The sequence below is a fragment of the Euprymna scolopes genome, chromosome 19 (genome assembly GCF_053919585.1).
Source record: "Euprymna scolopes isolate OS-2025 chromosome 19, ASM5391958v1, whole genome shotgun sequence".
Taxonomy (NCBI): Eukaryota; Metazoa; Mollusca; class Cephalopoda; order Sepiida; family Sepiolidae; genus Euprymna; species Euprymna scolopes.
In genome coordinates this window covers 35,265,310-35,285,537 of record NC_136500.1, presented here as the reverse complement: position 1 = coordinate 35,285,537, position 20,228 = coordinate 35,265,310, and the positions used below count along the sequence as shown (strand labels likewise).

Genomic DNA, 20,228 nt, shown 5'->3' with positions numbered 1-20,228 from the left:
TTTGAAACGCTCATAACTTTTTTTCTATCTTTATAATGAAGTGTAATTAATACAATGTATCAACATAAGAGATATGTTAAATGTGTGTAAGTTTAGTTTTACCCCCCCCCCAAACCACCACCACCACCACCCTGAATGTTCTGGAGAAATTGAAAAAAAAAAAAAAAACTAAACTGTCTCAGATTTTTGGCCGCTAGTGTATGTACCAAATTTTATGTTGAGACCTGAAGGTATAAAACTTTGAATTTCTTCAGATGTTTTTAAACAGTCTTCATCGAGTAACATGTTTTAGTAAACCTTATATTGTTTAAATAATCTTTGCTCCTTTTATTAAAAAAATAAATAAGGATTGAAAAGATAGTTTTGACTTTAGGAAAATTGTTGGTGTAAAAGAAATCACGATCACCAAAAGATGAGCATTTTATCATTTTGAGTCGCCACTTGAAAAAAAATCGCTCACAATTGCAACTGTTTCGCTCACAACGTAAAGCCTTTTCTCATTGGCTATATTGATTCAGGGAAGTTGCTTTGTCCGTCAGTCCCTTCAAAAGTCTGTTTATTTTAATACAATCTTTATTTATAAAGTTCGGAAGTTTATCACTCTGACATTAAAATCTAATTTCATATGCAAAACAAAAGAAGTTCAGCTTCATAATATACTGAGCAAGTCCATGTAATCAATGTATCTCTGGCTAACTAATTTGCATATTTATTTGCAAAATGGTATCTCAATAATTCATGGTTAGTAATTATTGTTTTCTAATTCAATGACTGTGTTTATTTTATTATTACAGAGTTTTATTTAGACATATTTTCCAGATTATGAAATACAAAATTAGTACTTGGGATGAAAACAGTCTGAAAGATTCTTCTAGGTGTCACAATCTGGTTTGACATAGAAATTATAAATAAAACGCCTTCCCCTTTCCCAAGAAAAACACACTCACACTCTGTGGCAAGGTAAACAAATCCGCGAGTATTTTACTCAACATAAGATTTCATTACGAAATTAAATTCATAATTCAATTTGGTTTATTCATACATACTTTTTTATTTTGAATTAAAACTAAAACTCCCTCAGCCACACACATACCACAGCAAAGCAATAAAATCGGTGACTCTGATGGTCTTTTAATTTCTCCCATATCAAGTGGAATTTGTGCTACTAATCATTTCTATAAATAAATAAAAAATAAACAACCTCCTTTGAATAGCATAATATTCAAATGTTTATTTTTATCTCTTGAAGAATAATTAAAATTTTTCACCATTATATTTCAATTCATTCAAATTTTTTTTTTTTTTTTTTTTTTAACGCATTTAGGCTATGATGAACACAAACGGTACATCAGCAGCGACGAGTGGATCATCAACTCCAACTTCTGGACGAGGGACAGGCTCCACTCCATTGTCCATGAGTAATTGTATTCAACTAGCTGCCTGCAGCAAAGATGAGCTTTTACCAATGAATCCTGAACTCCCTGCAGACTTATTTACCTCTTGTCTCACTACTCCTATCAAAATGGCTCTCAGATGGTGAGTTATACTATGATCAGATTCATACAAGAACAACAGTGTCAGATTCATTTCTGAAGATGATTTTTTTTTTTTATTGTTGTACAGGATGCTGCAGCAAAATCTAACATGAAATACAGGACTTCATCATGCTGAGGAGCATGATGAAGTCCTGCATGGATGAGATCGCTACCAGATGCCACTTTGTCTTCCAGCAGGACTTCATTTCTGTGCATAAGACCAAGATGACTCTGGTGTGTCTGTTGAAGAACGTTCTTTTACCACTGTTCGTTAGATTTGTGATTGCCTTCCTTACTTGATAGCAACTTCCTTGACTAGTTCATCTGGAAAGTAATCAAGGTCAAGACAAATAAGCATGTGCACAGCGTAGTTGACTCTCTGAAGGCTGTCATTGTGGAGGTGTTCACCATTATAGACAAGGACATGGTCACCAAAGTGTAAAACTTATTTTGCGCCTGTCTTGAGATGTGACAGTTACAGTGAAAAATAATGTATTTAACTCTTAACTGTTGCAAAATAAATAGTTGGACTCTGCATATACAATTTTTTTTATTGCTTATTTCATTCAAAAAAAATTTTTTGTCAAATTTTGCTACAGCACCTTTTATGATAGGAAATTATGTATAGCTTATGGACACTTCAAAACTGTTGTCAGTTGTAGTGGAAAGATCTTTTCTTTTGAGAAGAAACAGGTGCATTGTTATCCTTTTAATCTTCACTTGTTGACTGTTATATTAATTGGATGCAGGTGTGAAAAAAAAAATCCATTAGAATTAACAGTAGAATTAGATGGAATTTCTTACACATCTAGTTCACAAACTAGAAGTGACATGTGGTGATGAAGTGAGAAGAAAAGTCTTTCTCTTTTAGAGATGAGCTGATTGGGTTTGTTGCCCCCTCTTTTTTTTTTTTAAACTTTTTTTTTTTTTTGTTATTTTGATTATTCTGGCTTGTTTCATCTCAGATGTTGTTCTCATGCTTCAACCAAGGCACATTTTGTTGGATTCTTGAATCTCTACAGAATTTCAAACTGAACACTTAACTTAATCTACAGGAGTAGATTGTTCTTGTTCTGTCAGCCATAAGCAGGTGGAACTCTTAATTAATTCTTAATTCTATTAACATCACCTGTAGTAAGGTTTTAACCTTCAAAATTCATAAGTGTGTCATTTAAAACTGATTTCTATTTAATACTTTATCCATTTTACCACAGACCCTGTGGGTTATTCTTGTTCACTTACCCTCTCCTTTGTAGTGAGTGGGTGATGAGAAGCTTACGTTCTGTAAAAGAATAAATAAGAATGGAGGTTGTTGGAGTTTCTTTTATGATTATCCATTATTACAGCTACCAGACGAGAGATGAAGGCACTGAAATTTTGACTACCACATCAACACTGCAACTTGCGAAAGTTGAACAACTATTTTGTGTTTACAATACATCAGCAAGTTGTTCACAGTGGGGATCAACGAACACTCCACACTATGCTACATAGTTAACACATTCTTGGAATATTTTTTCACAAATAATTCTGCACATTTCATTTGTATCTACGAAATAGCTGTTGCCTCTAATAGCATTGTGAGCTGTCCCACTCTACATCCAGGATAGGTTATATAACAGCTGTGTCCAGGTATGCCTTAAAATAAAGTACTGTTGCCACATCTGGGCAGGAGCTGCTTGGTGTGCCCTATCTAGTCTTGATAGAGTTCAAAACGCTTTGAAACCTAGTAGGTAATGCCTTTTTCTCTTCCCTGCAACCTCTTTCCCACAGAAAAGATGCTGTGAGCCTGTCTCTGCTCTATCATTATTTTTATGGCAAATGCTCAACTAGATTCCAATCTGTAGTCCCCCCTTGCCAAATAAAACAAAAACACTCGATTAGCTACAACCACTATATATAATTTCCTCTATTCTCTATCTGTCTAAATCTAAATGCAGATTCCATGAACAAAGCTTTTTTCCCAGAACTGCCTGCCTATGAAACACTGTTCCGCTGGCCTGCTTCCTGGTTGAATACAACATAGTAGCCTTCAAATCCAATCTGAACAAGTTTTTTTTGAGCCGTCCCCATAAATAATCAAATTCTACCCAATTTACACCTTTATCGATGACAGTACTACCACCTTACATTCATCAACCTTTATCCTCGAGTGAACTTCGGGCTTTGATAAGTGGTGACTCTTAAGTAAAAAAAAAAAAAAAAAAAGACTCCAAATGTTCGTTTTCGTTACTGGTTTAATTAAAAATGTAATGAATCGATCATGGTGATGCTTTCTATCCTCACTATTTAAATTCAGATGTGAAGATGAATGTGATATAAAAAAAAAAAGATATATTGTTGTGTGTTAGGATTCTTTTAAAATGTTTGGATTGTGGACTTTAGTTGCAACACATTTTTTTTGTTTTTCTTTTCTATAGGTATGTATCCCAAGATTCTGGGAAACTTGTATCAGGTGCAACCCAAGAACTTGTTGAGAAGTAAGTCTATAATTATTCATTTTACCTTTTTACAAGTCTACTAACAAAAAAAATTCTTTAAAAATTCCTATTGTAAATACAGTAGTTGAAAAAAAATATTTTGGGATGTTTTATAGTTTTGCATATTTTCATATTTATTTTCTTACAATGGACCAATTTTGATGGTAATTGAAACATAAATTGAAATCATGAAAAAAAAACCAAACAATTTTTGGATAGTTTTTGTTGCATTATCAAGAACAAGGCCGATAGCTATTAGTCGCGTGCTCTCGTGTAATGAATGAATTCGTGAATGTAGGATTGACATGAAATTCTTAAAGATAAACTAAAATGACCGAAAAATTGGCTGAACTGACTTAAATAAATAAAAAGTAAATGACTTAGAATGACTTTAATGAACTTAAGGATGAATTGAACTACCTTAAGAATGACTTGAATGCTTAAAAAATAACTGGAATTCTTCAAAAGCAACTTGAATGATCTGGAGAATGACTTGAATGGCTTTGAGACTGACTGGTTGTAAAGTGGTTGATCATTTTACATTAAATTAATACAGAAAAGTGATCACCCACTTTATATCACAATAAGTACAGCATGTAGTAAGAACAAATATTACACTTTGATCTTGGCCAAAAGGCCAAGAAAAGGTATTTATTTGCTCCCCCACCAAGCAAATTAGGCACAAGGCTGATTTTTAATGTGAGGAGTGAAGGGGAAATGGGGACCAACTCCCCGGGGAGTAGAGGAGTTGGATAGTGACAATTGGTATGAAGGGTTACCCCTACATTGACCAAGGTCTTATATGTGGAGTTGCCCCCACACACGGTCCCTGTTTGCAGCATCTGCCGGAACAGACACTACACCTCGATCTTGGCCAAAAGGCCAAGAAAAGCTTAAAAAGCTAAGAACAGCATCTATTAAGAACAGACCTTTGATCTTAACCAAAAAGGCCAAGCACAAAAGTGTTACGGACAGACCGACCGACAGACCGACGGAGTGACTTATAAAGTTGCTTGCACGTGACTAAAAATTATATGTAAATATGATATAAAAAAACCATAGAGTTTCTAAAAACAAAATACTGTGCTGTCATCCAGAATAGAAACCACATATTTATTTAAATACAAGCAAAAAAATTATCCGTCATCTGGCGGCTATTAACCTAACTCCAAGCACTCTTTTTAGATGTATAGCTTACATTACATATTTTTCATATAAATCTATTGTCATTAAAAAAAAAGTTATTTAAATTACCTCCCTTGAAAATTTCTAAACATTTTTTAATTTTAATATTTTAATAATATTTTATATATATACTAGCAAATGTACCTGTCGTTGACTGGGTTCAAAAACAGCCTACAGAAAATGGACTCTGATTTATGAAAGTATGATAGATTATGAAAAGGAAGGGTTGTAAAGAGATAGCTTCGAAGTTGGGGGTATCAAAACTAAAGCAAAATATGATGAAAGTAAAAATAAGATAAACCCCATAATTTATTATACCATACCTGTTCACACTGAAACACTTATCACAATATACTGTGGATCTATATTAAAAAACCTTGTTAAACTTTGTGACATATTTCCATTCTATGGAGGTCAGGCGCGAACGAATACCCCATAATTTTATTATACCATATTTCTTCAAACTGAAACATAATTATCAAAGTATACTTACGCAGATAGATATGAAAAGTCTTTATTAAAGTTTGTGTCTATTTCCATTCTATGGAGGCCAGGCGTGAATGCAGACCCCACAATTTTATTATACCATCCCTATTTAAGTTAAAACATATTTATCAAAGTATTATGTACATCTATATCAAAAACACTTGTAAACATCTTTTTTTTTCTTTTTTTTTTTTTTAAATTTTTTATTTCCATACTTTGTAGACCAGGCGCGTACGCAGACCCCACAATTTTAATTAATCATCATAATGCCAGATCAAACATACCCATTCCTGTGTCTCGATACATCTTCTATCATTATATGTGATCAGTTTTCTATAATAGTCAACCATATAGGAGCCTATTCGTGACCAGGCACACACACAGACGTTCAGCTTTATATTATAGATATTTATCCCTATATATGATAAGAGACTCAGAAATTCCCTTCTGGATCAAAATGCCATAGGTTTACAACAACAGATGGCACAGTGAAAGAAATCACATTTCGAATTTTATAATATGTTGACCTATGTTTTCGTCTGATTAAAATATAAAATTCACAATGGTTAGGTTTCCAAGGTACACTGCTGAGTGTAAAACAGTTTGTTAGGAGGAAGTGGTGTGTCTTTAGTGTTATGCCCTTTCTCCATAAGTTGTTTTTCCATTTTTAGGTTTTAAATTTAGTGCTTTTTTTACATGCCAAAAGAAATATATAGTATAGTGATATTTTAAAAACGTGTTCAAATAATAAGATGTAGCATTTCAAGCAAAAACTGTTGTCCATCTTTATGGATTGCTTAGAATTATTATATTTCATTTTTATTTTTAATTACTTTTATTATTTTTCCATCTAGGCTTCCTGGTCAGTTGAATGATCGTCGAACGGTGCTTGGAGAACTGAATTGGATTTTTACTGCAATTACTGACACAATTGCATGGAATACTCTTCCAAGAGGTAAGCATTATATCTGGAATTAATGCTTTTTTTTTTCTTTTGGTAAAAAACGTTTAAATTAGTATACATTATTGATTTTATTAGTATAACTGTTCTTGTCCAGAATTCCCTCCTATATTTAAAAAATCTGTATGATGTACATATCCATGACAAAACAGAAATATCATATTCTAAAAATCATGCAAATTGATCAAGTAGTTTTATTTTTATAAAGAAAATCATTTATAAAAAAAAAAAGAACATTTTTTTTTAGATTGTTTTCAATATGGCGGATAAGGCAGTCGCTCTTCTGTTACTCATAAAATTTGATTTTCTTATTTAAAAATAGAATTACTTGATCAATTTATGTGACTTTTGGAATATGATATTTTCGTTTCATTACAAATATGTACATCATACAGAGTTTTCTCTAGTTTTTGATATAGGGAGAAATTCATTATCTGTATACTTATAAACTTGCGTTATTTGTTGCGCTTACAATGAGATTAAAATATCAAATTCGTATCTACACTGGAAGAGCAATAATTTTCTAATATACTAATCATGTGTTAAACAAAAGAACATCTCATTAATTAACTATTCGGTTTTGTTGTTTTCTAATTCAATAATTGTTTTCATTTTTACTATAAACACATAGTTTTATTTATGCATATGGTTTTTATATTGTAGAGAAAGGCTTACCATTTTGGGTAAAAAGGGTTTTTTTTGGTCAATTTACATCTAGGGACTGTGATTCTTGGTTCCCTCAGTTTTCCTAGGAAATGCTACAACACAACTCCCAATCATACATAATAATAGTATCGGGTGCTTATTTAAAATTACACTTAATTAAAAACAAAATAAATCTTTTATGATGTATCTACTCGTCACCGAACGAAGATGTCATGTTCCAAAAATCACATAAATTGATCAAGTAGTTTTATTTTTCAATTAAGAAAAATCAAATTTTGCGACTTTTAGCGATTAAAAAGTTTTATTTTGAATACAAAGAAAAATCTCTGTGGTTGAATTGAATATGGCTGCTCCCAGCCTTCTCTTCACTTTTTCATAAAATTTGATTTTCTTAATTAAAAAAACAAAAAAAACAAAAAAAAAACTACTTGATCAGTTTATGTGATTTTTGGAATATGACATCTTCGTTCTGTGATGAGTACGTACATCATGAAGATATTTTTGTATTTTTCTTTTTTGTTAATATGTGTAATTCTATAAACACCTAGTATTATATAAAGGTTACTTTTTTTTGTTCTAAGATAAACCACGAGGAAAGATAATCAAAATCCTAGATTCCGATTCTGTTCTAGGATTTCAAGGTAGCCAATCAGATGTAAATTTAAAATTTACAGATTCCATGTGAGTGAGATGACAAATTTTTCACCATGTTATTTGCTCTATAACAGCTGTTATTCTGCCATTAAATAACATACTGAGACCTTGTCGAGTATACTATGTTGATGAACATCATGAAATGACCCTTCAAGAAATGCACTGAATCTTCACTTTAATTAGAAACAACATTAGAAAAGCACTTGTTACATATATATATATATATATATATATATATATATATATATATATATATATATATATGATTTTCAGAATGTGAGAGATTGTATAATAAATTCCACAGCCAAACAACGTCGCAGCTCACAAGAGCCATGACAGTCAACGAACCGGAAGTCCAAGACTCGAGTTTCGCCCTCATTTGGGCTCATCAGTTAGACACATCCGAGCTATATATTATACCAAAATACATAATTATTGGATCTATGATATTAGAAAAGCAAGCAAAAGGATAATAGGCGATTCACTTAGAAAGCAAAAAACGTAGAGTTTAAGATTGTTGATTTAGTTTATTATAAAAACCACCAGAAGAGAGAGACAGTAGATATGCGATAGCGACCGTATTACAGAATTAAAGGCCAGTTAACAGGCTCTGTTACAAAGGCACATACTGATCACTTCCGAGCAGCATCTATCGAGGAATAGGAAATCCCCAATACAGAGAAATTGCTACAACAAACTGCTGTTCGAAGGTAATCTAGCGCTTCAGACAGTGACTCAGTAACAGAACATGATTTTCTAATGTATAAATGTCAACATCAACGCGAAAATTCAGACATCAGTCTAATGTTTCGTTGATGGAGTGCCATAACATGACATGTATGATGACGCCAGGAGGAAGCGTTAATATCATAGATGCGAATAGTTACGTAATTCGGACACCTTCAGGTCCCATAGATAAAAGTAGGGTCGGCACAGGCATGGAAAGAACAGGAGAAAGGAACATTTATTTCTTCATTCTTCTTGTTATGGCTGTGATGTAACACACATCTCTAACATGATTTTCCCCTTTTTCATAGTCTTTTTATTTTTTCTTTACTGTGACATCATTTCGAATACAGCTCGGTATATGCGTATGTGCGTCCCTGCTTTGTTACGTATATATATTATACTAAAATACATAATTAGTGGACCTATGATATTCAACTAAAATATATTCACACTAAGATAAGTTCTATTAGGTTCTCCTCATCAAAGTTTGAATGACAAGATTGTGCTATGTTTATATGCGGTAGACTGATAACTTTGTTGCCCTAAAGAAAACAACACTACAGCTTTATTTAAACTTTTATTGAAAAAATTAATTCAGGTAACTTGATTATGTAGTGGAGCTGATATCTATTCAATGTAGCTGCTTTCAGCCTCAGTCACCACCTTGATACGAGTCTGAAACTGGGAGCATACCTTTTTCACAAGTGCCGGCGGAAGCTCTATGAATGACGCCGATCAGGCTGGCTTTGGTGTCGTGGAAAGTCATGCTGGTGATGTTCCGACGTATGACCAAACAAAGTAGCAGCGGGTTCAGGTCTGGGGAAGAGGGGTTCCAGTGAGAGAATGGTTCAAAGTCGTAGCACTTCTTCTGAAGCCAAGCCCAGATCTCTTTGGACTTGTGGGCCAGCACAGAGTCCTGCTGCCACACTCAGGGTTTGCCAACAGCTACCTGATTGCACCAGGGGATCACCATACTCTTCAGCACATCCAGGTACACTTTGGTGTTGACTTTCAAGTCGACTTTGTAGATGTGAGGTGGCATGATATGGCCCTTACTTGAAACCTCATCAAAGACCATAACCATGGCCGGAAACTTCGTTGGCTGTGCTCGCAAGCATTGAACCACCCGGATTGCATTTTGAGGGTGCTGGCAATGGTCCTGTTGTCATAACTTGGATCAGTAGAGAGCATGAGTTGTACTGTGGCGCATCTTTGATCTCGCTCGTTGAACATTGTGTCACTTTCAGACATGATGGAAGGCTCCTGTCACTCTTGGAATTTGTACACAACTGGCCAACTAGTAGATGGTCTGCAACAAAAAAGAAAACTGGTTTACATCAAACAGAAATGGAATCATGCCGTTTTTTCTAGAGCGACAATTTTATCGTTCCACCCTGTAGTAGAAGGAAGATAATCTTTATACCACACTAGCTTGACACACATATCGTTTGGAGTCCAAATAGTAAATTAATTTTTACTACTTATATTAATGATTTATTTTTTAAAAATCTTTCTTTGTTTCTTTTTTTCTACTTATATTAATGATTTATTTATTTTTTTTTTTAATTAATTTTTTTTTTCTTTAGAACTGTTCCAAAAGCTATTCAGACAGGACTTGCTTGTTGCCAGTCTATTTCGCAACTTTCTGCTGGCAGAAAGGATTATGCGATCTTACAACTGCACTCCTGTCTCTAGTCCTCCTTTGCCGCCAACCTATCAACATAGGATGTGGTAAGACACCTTTTTTTACAGCATCAGTTTCATATTTGCTTAGGAATTATTTTATTTAGTATGTTTCAATTGGTATTACTATTAAATCAGAAAAATTGCAAATTATTAACATAAGTTTATTATTCATATTATTTGCATTGTTCACACTCATCTTGAGTGTTATTTGCACAACTTCTCAGTTGATGTAATCTCTGATCTTCAATTGTATCTTGTCAAACTTGGGAATCTTTCTGTTGAATTCTGGAATCTGCATGGAATTTTGAACGAAACCCATAGGGATAGCAAATTCAGTGCAGATTCCCGAGTTTGTCAGAAAGATTCCCGAATTTGACAAGATACACCTGAAGAAGGTTGGAGGTTACATCAAGCGGAACATTATGAAAATAACACCCAAAATAAAAATGATACTCCAAAGAATTCAAATAATACAAATATTGACATAAGATTGTGGGCAAGGATAGCATTTATATAGTATTATTGCTGTGTTTAAACAGCATAACTTCACATTAATATATGAATTTTTATTGTCAATGATGTTGAGGGATAGTGGGTTATTAGGAGGAAGATGCATGCACAGGAATTCAATGGTTGATTCTTCTTGGGTGCAAATCACCAATCAATCCTCCCAATGTAAATTTCAGGTTGTTATTATATAACTAAATTAATAGACTAGTTGTTATTATATAACCAAATTAATAGACTAGTTGTTATTGTATAACTAAATTAATACACTAGTTGTTATGATATAACTAAATTAATAGACTAACAAGTGGTGCCCAGCCTTGACCAGTTGTATAATACATTTAAATATATTTTAATTCTTGCAGATTTCGTATTTATTATTACAAAGCCAATTCTCTATTGAATATTATATTCTACCTTATATATAGCATTGATTTCAAAAGATTAAAAAAATTGGTTTGGGTGCCATCAGCTAGAATCAAAACCAAAACATTTAATGCTCCAACGGCATTCCCTACTGTTTCAGCTATCGACAGATAAGAAAGATTTAAAACAAAACTACTTTAAGCTATGAATGAATTTGCACATGTGCAAAAGTAATAGAAATATGTCGGCAAGTTGAAATGAACATTTTACATTTTAACTTGCCGACATATTTCTGTACGTGTTATTCATCCATCCAAACAAAGGTTTTACTCATTATAAAACATCCTTGGTGTATGATTACTATTTCCAGTTAATTTCAGTGTTATGTGACCTATAGTTTAAGAGTTTATTGGTTAAATATTTTCACAGACACACATACATGCATCTACTGTTATATATATATATATATATAAAATATATTTTAGTCATCGACATACAGTCCTGTTTCGTTGTTTCACAACTCATCAGTGCCGCTAGACTAACACCTATCCCAAGCCGAGGATTGAACCTAGAACCATCGTGATGACAGTCGGCAGTTCTACCCCCTGACTACGGAAGCAGTGGCCGTAATTAATCTGTCCGAATGTCTATTTAAATAAACATCCGTCCGCCACTCATAAAGGGCTCAAACGTTTGTTTGTAAACAAACCGCAAGCTTCGCATTTTTTCAGCTAAATTAAGTAGCGAGTAAGATTATTTACGGTAGTGCTCAACCCAAGAGGGAGGCTTTTTATAAAAAAATAATAAAAAATTTATAAAATATATATGTCTATATATATATATATATATATATATATATATATATATATATATAGACAATTTATGATCACCTCAAATACCCTCATAGGACAGCATTGTCACTGTAACCTGCTCCCAGGGCATTTTATTTAGTGACAATTATTTCACTGAATTGATAGTCCAGCCTGTTTGTCTTTTCTCCACTTGGCACAACTCAATTGCGCCTGCCTGTACTTATCAAATGATACACCCAACATTTATTTTCTCCTTTGACAATCGATCATGTCAATGTAGTTTCTTCCAATACAGGTGGTCTCTGATGTTGGATGCATTATTTTTATTCAAACATCTTATGTTGTTTCTTGCATCTCATTGCCAGGTGCATCTTTTGTCAAAATGATTTTTGGTACACACTCAAGATATTTAACATTCATTTTGTAGAATAGTTGTTATTAAATAAATTCCTATTTAATAAATCCTTATTTAAACATGGTGCACAAACTTTGTTATAAGTATCTACAAAACTTTGATGTTTTCAAGCAACTAGACTTTTTTGTGCTTATTTGCAATTACACGTATTTAAAAAGTAAGACAAAAATACAGAAAAGGCTTTGATGTACATACTGGTCATGGAATGAAGATATCATATTCCAAAATTCACGTAAATTGATCTTTTTTTTTTTTCTTTTTTACTAAGAAAATCAAATTTTATGACTAAGCAAGACATGATTTGATTGGTCATGATATATATATAAATAAAGAGGAGACAACTCAATACGAACTATTGACATCAGAATCAGCTTTATAATGGATACATTTAGTATTAAAATCACAAAAAATCATAAATTTTTATTTTAGTTTAAAAATAAAACTTTGATCAATTTAAGTGATTTTTAGAATATGAGATCTTTGTTCTGTAATAAGTATGTAAATCATAAATTTTTTTTTTTTTTTTAAATAAGTGTAATTCTAATTTTTTTTTTAAATAAGTGTATTTTTTTTAAGAATAAGTTTAATTCTAAATTTTTTTAAAATAAGTATAATTGTTTTAAAAATAAGTAATTAATTTTTTTTTTAAATAAGTATAATTTTTTTAAAAATAAGAGTAATTCTAAATTAAAAAAAAAAATAAGTGTCATTTTTTAAAAATAAGTGTAATTCTAAACAAGCACCTTTTGAGTTTTATTTCCAACTTTGCTATAATAACAAAGTTGCCACTTAGCCCAAATTTTGTAAATGTAGGCTGCTGAAATCGGTAATCAATAAATTTCAAATGAAATTCTTACGCATGCACTTTTAATGCAAAATTCATATACAGTGGTTATTAATGTTTCTCTCGTTCATTTAGGGCCGCCTGGGATTTTGCACTTGATATGTGTTTACAGCAACTACCATTATTATTAGAACCAGATGGTGAAGCCATGTTTGACCACAGCACTTTCTTTGCACAGCAGTTGACTGCATTCCAAGTTTGGCTTACTTATGGCTCTGAAATTAGAAGTCCACCTGAACAGTTACCAATTGTTTTACAGGTAAGAATTGCTCAGGCACATCACTGATTATCCCTTTTACATACATAGCTGTTGGATGAAGTAATTGTTGAATTAAAAAAAAAGGGGGGGGGGTGACGTCTTTATTGAACTCGTGGTGCATAGTTTGGGTCAAAATACTTGACTAGCTATAAGCGCTATATACAATTTCCACCATTCTATATCTGCCTAAATCTAAACATAGATTCTGTGAACAAAGCTGCTTCTCCAGAACTGTCCGCCTGTGAAACACTGTTCCACTGGCCTGCTTCCCGGTTGAATACAACATGGTAACCTTCAAATACAATTTAAACAAATTCTTGTTGTGCCGTCTCAATAAATAATCAAATTCTACTCAATTTACACCATTAACAATTATTACACTATCACCTTACATGCATCATTAGCCTGTATCCTCAAATGGCCTTTGGGCCTTAATAAGTGGTGACTCCCAAGTAAAAAACTATAGTTTTAAGAATATTATTATTGTTAATTATATACAGCAGTTAATTTTATTGTTATTATTATCTTAAAACAATCCATATATATATATATATCTCAATTTCTAAATACAAGTTGTTATTTTGATATTTTGTTTTAAGCTCGATTTTGAGTTTCTAAAATTTTTAGATGAGGATTGATAATTTGTATTATTTGGATTATTCCGACTACTGTTCTCGTCTTGAATGTTATTTTCACACTGTTTCAGTTAATGTAACCTCCAACTTTGTTCAGGTGTATCTTGTCGAACTCTGGAATCTTTCTGTGGAACTTAAATCTGCACAAAATTTTGGACACACTTTATTTTAATCTACAAGGGTATCATGCTATTGTTCTGTTAATTATGACTAAAATAAATGTATACTATGCAGTAATAAATATTGATCTTTAGTAATAAGTAATAAAATTGTACATTTGTACATCTAAAAACAAGAATGTTTAAGGTCCCCAAAATTCAAACTAGAATTGTCCACAAGGATCCATGGCATAACGGATAAAATACTAGGTAAAAATGCATTTTTAAACACTTGAAGTTTCAATCCTTAGTGCAACAATACTAAAAATGCAATTACAGATTACTTGAGACTTCTATCAAGTCATGGCTGTTGCAACGAGAGCATGCTACCTTCGTTAAATAAATTAAGAATCCTGTTAGAAATTCTGTAGAGATTCCCGAGTTCAACAAAAAAAATACACCTGAAGGTCAGAAATTACATTGTTATATAGAAACATTGTGAGAATAAAACTCAAGATGAGAACAGTAGTCCAAAGAATCCGAATAAAACATTTTAATGAGATATCGAAAAATGTTTGAGTAAAATTTGTGTCTGATTGTTTCACATATGGAGATTAATATTAAAGTGAGTTTATTTACTAAACTAGCAGATGTACCCAGTGTTGCCTGGTATTAAACGTAACATTAAATTTCTTGAAAAAAAAAAAAAGATGAATTAAAAAAGAAAACAAAGAAACTAAAACATGTGCATACAAATATTATGTTTTTTCTAAGCAGTTCACTTTTTGTAAGTAAAAAAAAAAAGAAAAGAAAAGAAAAAAAATACTCTAGCTGAGATCGAAACCAATACCTGAAAACAGTGAGTCAAGTACGATAACATTAGGCCAGCTTGCCATAATCTTTAAAAAGTGTTTTTAAACCTACTTATTCTTAACATAAGGAAGCTGTTATGTGAATGATTCATACATACACAGTAGTGAAAACAGTTGACAAACATAAAAATCCAATGCCCCCCCCCCATGTACCAATTTTTCAATTTTGACCTTGTAGCAACCTTTTTTTATTTATTTTTTTTTAAATTCTATTTTCACCCCAAACAAGGCACAGTGCCACTTTGATGTAGGGACCTACTATCGGGGCTATAACTTGCAGGGATGCTATGTAGGGAGTTGAGCAGCAAGATGTCTGTTCACATTACACTAGAACTTCTGCATGTCAGTGCAGTTGGGAAAGCAGGAACCTGTAAGGGCATTCCAAAGTCTAGCAGTTCTGGAGAAGAACCTATTAGAGTAGAAGACATTAAATCTAGGGATCTCTACTGTGTAGGGGTGGGATTTTGCTGCTTGTCAAGTTTGTTGGGGTTTGAATGAAAACCGATTAAAAAATTTTCCATGTGTCTGGATATCCTATATACCAAATTTCAAGTCTGTAGATCAAAAATTTGTTGAGTATTTAGGTTGAGAATTTTCCTCACACACACATGCACATTCTCACTTTTATATATAGACAAGAATTTTTATGTAACATAATTTAAATATCATTAGATCTAATGATTTTCTACATTATATTAGTGTACACTTTCTGTCAAAAATGACAGGGAAGAAAATATATTTGCTAATTGTTCACACTAATCTATATATCTATAAAAGTGAGAAGGTTTGTGTGTGTGTGTGTATTGTAAGAAGTTCTCTTACTCGTTTTTGCCTATGGCAGAATGAAAGAGACACAGAAAAGCAACAAAGGCTCACCTTAAATCCAAGAATAATTTTATTTACAAAAGGGTAAAAAAGGAGTCCATATTGCAAAAGAGTGCCCTCTTAAGCTTCTGCCAAATGGCGGGTAGTTCTTGCCTTGAAAGGCGAAGGTAATTGTAGTTCATGCCTTGAAAGGCGAAGGTAGTTTTCTTCTTGTGAAGATGCTGGTAGACTCGGCCGCTCGTAGAATTGGTTGAGGGTTCGCGAAATCCTTCCAGACTGTCGATACGATCAACGCACTTTGCGATCGATGATCATAAAATAATATGCCCACTTGCGGGCAAAGATAATGAAGTAATTAATCCGTAGAACATTTTAGCCTCCGGCTAATATCCGCATTTAAATGAGCTGAGAATAAATGGGGTAGAACCATGCCTTAGTTCATTAGGCATAGAGCGAGATTACGCGCGTCTGCTTGGCTCGACGTCAAGTTGAAATCTTGTTTTAGAACCATGCCTTAGTTCAATAGGCACGGAGCGAGATTACGTGCGTCCGTCTTTTTCGACGCCGAGTTGAAATCTGTTTTTTGAAACACAAAATTCCCGCTACTTCTGCATCCTCCGCAGCAACTGAATCAACGCAATACCATTGGTCGAATTAATCGCGTGATTGCAATCACGCGGTTATCGCCCTTGCATTCTGAAATTTCTAACAGTATGAAAGGACACTTCTCAACCTATATATTCAGCAAATTTCTCGATCTCATGGGGATCATCAACGGGCCATTATGATGGAGCTGAGCTGCATCCTGGAAGAATCCTTTCAGTAATACAGAGAAAGAGTGCATTGGACAAGCATATATACCCCCCCCCCCCAACTTGCAACATATACAAAAAGGAAGAGGTAATGCCTGGGGAGATTGTATCCTGATAACAAACCCTCTTTCTGTCCCTAAATTGAGCATTGGAAGATAGTACATTAGTCTGAAATAGTATATACTAAACTATAATATATAGTAACAGAATTGACGGTATAGTTTTCTGTTCAGAAATATGGAAAATGGAATTGACACTAACCCTATACAGGTTTAACTGGCTTCCTCCAAAGGAGGAAGTTCCATGGGATTATGAAATTCACAAGCTGTCCCTAGTTGCATGTATATCACTGTTAGGGGAGATGATGACATTAAGATTTTGGAACTCTTTAGGCTAAGATCAAAGTGTATCTATTCTTCAGATGCTGCACTTCAACTTCTTGTTCTCTCGGTGGAAGAGAACTCCTTCATGACTGAGACAATTTTAATTTTTATTTCTTTTCTCCACGTTAAAAAGAATGACCCTGGTGTCTAACTCTGTCCCGTGGGGAGGCATTGTAAATAGGAACTCTTGACGTCCTCCTACATACAGCGCCTGGTATTTCCAAATTGGTCACCCATCTGGTATTGACCAGGCTAAACATTGTTTAACTTCAGTAATCTAATGAGAACCGGTCTGTCAACATGATAATGCTAAATTTCCATTCTTAAGATATTTTTTTTTGTTTGAAATTGAAATAGTGTTTGACATCTGTCCGATTATTTTTAAAAATACAATCTTTTCAACAGTGAAATGCTTATTCTTATGACAACCAAATTTTATTTCTACTTCAGGTTTTACTCAGTCAAGTTCATCGAGTAAGGGCTCTTGAACTTTTAGGCAAATTTTTGGATTTAGGCCCTTGGGCAGTTAGTTTGGTAAGTTTTTACTTATCTTAATTTTAATTTTTAATATTTTTTAATATAAAGTATTTTTCTTTTCTAAGTTATTATATGTATAATTTGTGTGCATAAACTGTTTTGAACATTTTTTTTTTTATATTAAAATATTTTCTGTTGATTTCTTTTTCAGGCATTGTCTGTTGGAATTTTCCCTTATGTGTTGAAATTATTGCAGAGCTCTGCACGTGACCTCCGACCTTTGCTTGTATTTATCTGGTCAAAGATTTTAGCTGTTGATAGTGTAAGTAATATTTTCTGAATAATATTTGTTTTATCAGAATCCTCTAATTGCCAAAACTGAAGTTTGAGGAATTGTGAGTTACTGAAGTTGTCGTCGTCATCATCATCACCATCATCATTTTACATGCTAATATGCATTGGACAATTTTTAGAAATTGACTTTGAAAATAACCTATCTCTGGCCAAATCCTTTCTCCCAAATCTATTTTTATCATTTCCCCTCCCATTTTCCTTGGTCTTTCTCTGTTAATTGAACCTGCTACTTCAACTGTTCTACCTTTACTCTTAAAAACTCTTATCCATTGTTTTAACGTGACTATATCATCAAAGTCTCATGTTCTGCACACATCTCCCTATACTATCCATATTTAATCTCCCTTGTCTAAGACTTGCATTACACATCAATTCTATCATTCTCATATCATTTCTCTCCATGCAACACGTCCTCAACCCTCTCTGAGCAGGCTTCACTTCAATACATCATCACATTGTCCCTTGGTCAACTGTAATAATGCTCTGCTGGTTAGTAATTGCAGAAGTTCCTTGAACTCTGTTCGCTTCTAACTCTTACAATTGTACTTGTTCCACCTTATGCTCCAATGTTATCATTGAAATAACAAATGTCCTTGTCAATCTCAATAGCTTTGCTATCCAGATATGTTTAAAATCATACCAATTTTCAGTGATTTTTATCTTTGGTACGATGACCGGTTTGTAAATAAAGTCTCTCTAAAAGCATGAATTTGTAAAATGTCAGCAATCAATATTATACATACAAGGTGTCCCAAAAGAAGCTGACAGATTTTAAATTTGATTAACTTCCTCATTATTTAAGCTATGCTTACCAATTTTCAGATGTAGGTAGATGAGCCTCCCTGCGATTTTTTGAGATATAGTAAGATATCATAGTCTACTTATTCTAATTTTATTTACACATCTTAATCTAGGGTATGTTTTTTAAGGATATTTATTGTGGCTGGTTTGTTTGCATATACCCGCTCTTTGAGGTAACCCCAAAGGAAGAAATCTGCACATGTGAGATCTGGCGAGCGAGGTAGACAATTTATCTCACAGCCACGAGAAATTATTCGCTTGCCGAAGATATCCTAGAGCAGATTTAATGTTTATCGTGCTGTATGTGCCGTTGCACCGTCCTGCTGGAACAACATTGATTGAGAGATCCCAATTTGACTTGCTCTCCTTCTTACTGATGTGGTTGACTCCTTGGCCACACTCTCTGCTAATCACTTCTTGCCGTACGGGGTCTACTAGATTTAGGGAGGTCACATACAGACCCTTGCTTATGAAATCGAGCCACCATAGCTTTTATTGCATTGGGAGTAGGGGAATTTCTTTGAGTTTCTGATATTGACTCATTCAACCGAAAATACGACTCTACGATGAATATCCCCTCCTCGGTAGTGTAACGACTCATGATGACCTTGGAAGGGTTACTCTAGATAATCTGAAAAAAATAAAAGAAATATATTAAAAAAATTAAGAAAGTTATGAATTTTTTTTAACTATAAGCTTCTTTTGGGACACCCTGTGTGTGTGTATATATATATATGTATATATAGGAATAATATTTGTTTTATCAGAATCCTCTAATTGCCAAATTACTGTATTTTTATAATTCATGCATTCAACAGATTACAATTGTTTTCAGAAAATCTGCAGAGTAAACAAATTATGCACGTATTTTACTATAAAAGAGCAATGCAATTTACAATCCCTTCTGATCTATTCAAGTGGAATAAAAAATAGGAGGCATTACTTTTGGAACATTACTTTAAAACATAAGCAGAAACTGTGGAATTCATTGTGTGAAAAAAATAATTCAAAGTATGGCCATCATTGACCCCATAAAGTTATGGTTGTGAACAATTTTCAAAGGACACAAAATCCATTAAGTTATTTATAAAACAAATATTATATGTATTTGTTATTAAAACAAAATAACTGCTCTTTCTCTAAAACATTGATATTTAATCTTATATAAAGTTGTCTTGTGATATTTTGAAAGTTTGACCTAAATAGCATATAAGTTGGCATATCAAACTTTGATTCTGACTAGCAGATTGTTATACTGTTATTAGCACTGTAATTATGTACTTTGCTGCAGTTTATTTTTAAAAATTATGTAGACTGTCCTGAAAACTAGAAAAATGAAAACATTTTTCAATTATGACTGAAAAAATAAAAAAATAACTCATACTT

At 33.1% G+C, this 20,228-nt stretch overlaps 1 protein-coding gene and 1 pseudogene across 4 annotated transcripts in view; one reads left to right on the top strand and one right to left on the bottom strand.

The window, feature by feature from the left end:
- LOC145303515 (regulatory-associated protein of mTOR-like) overlaps positions 1-20,228 on the top strand; it is a 161,581-nt gene that overhangs the window by 56,086 nt on the left and 85,267 nt on the right. For all 4 annotated transcript variants that reach the window (XM_080144953.1, XM_080144954.1, XM_080144952.1 and 1 more), the window contains exons 6-12: positions 1,325-1,536; positions 3,956-4,015; positions 6,541-6,641; positions 10,283-10,427; positions 13,402-13,585; positions 17,661-17,744; positions 17,899-18,009. In XM_080144953.1, coding sequence (XP_080001079.1) covers positions 1,325-1,536; positions 3,956-4,015; positions 6,541-6,641; positions 10,283-10,427; positions 13,402-13,585; positions 17,661-17,744; positions 17,899-18,009 — 897 coding nt within the window. The remainder of the gene's footprint in view (positions 1-1,324; positions 1,537-3,955; positions 4,016-6,540; positions 6,642-10,282; positions 10,428-13,401; positions 13,586-17,660; positions 17,745-17,898; positions 18,010-20,228) is intronic.
- On the bottom strand, positions 4,538-4,664 carry LOC145240523 (U2 spliceosomal RNA; annotated as a pseudogene).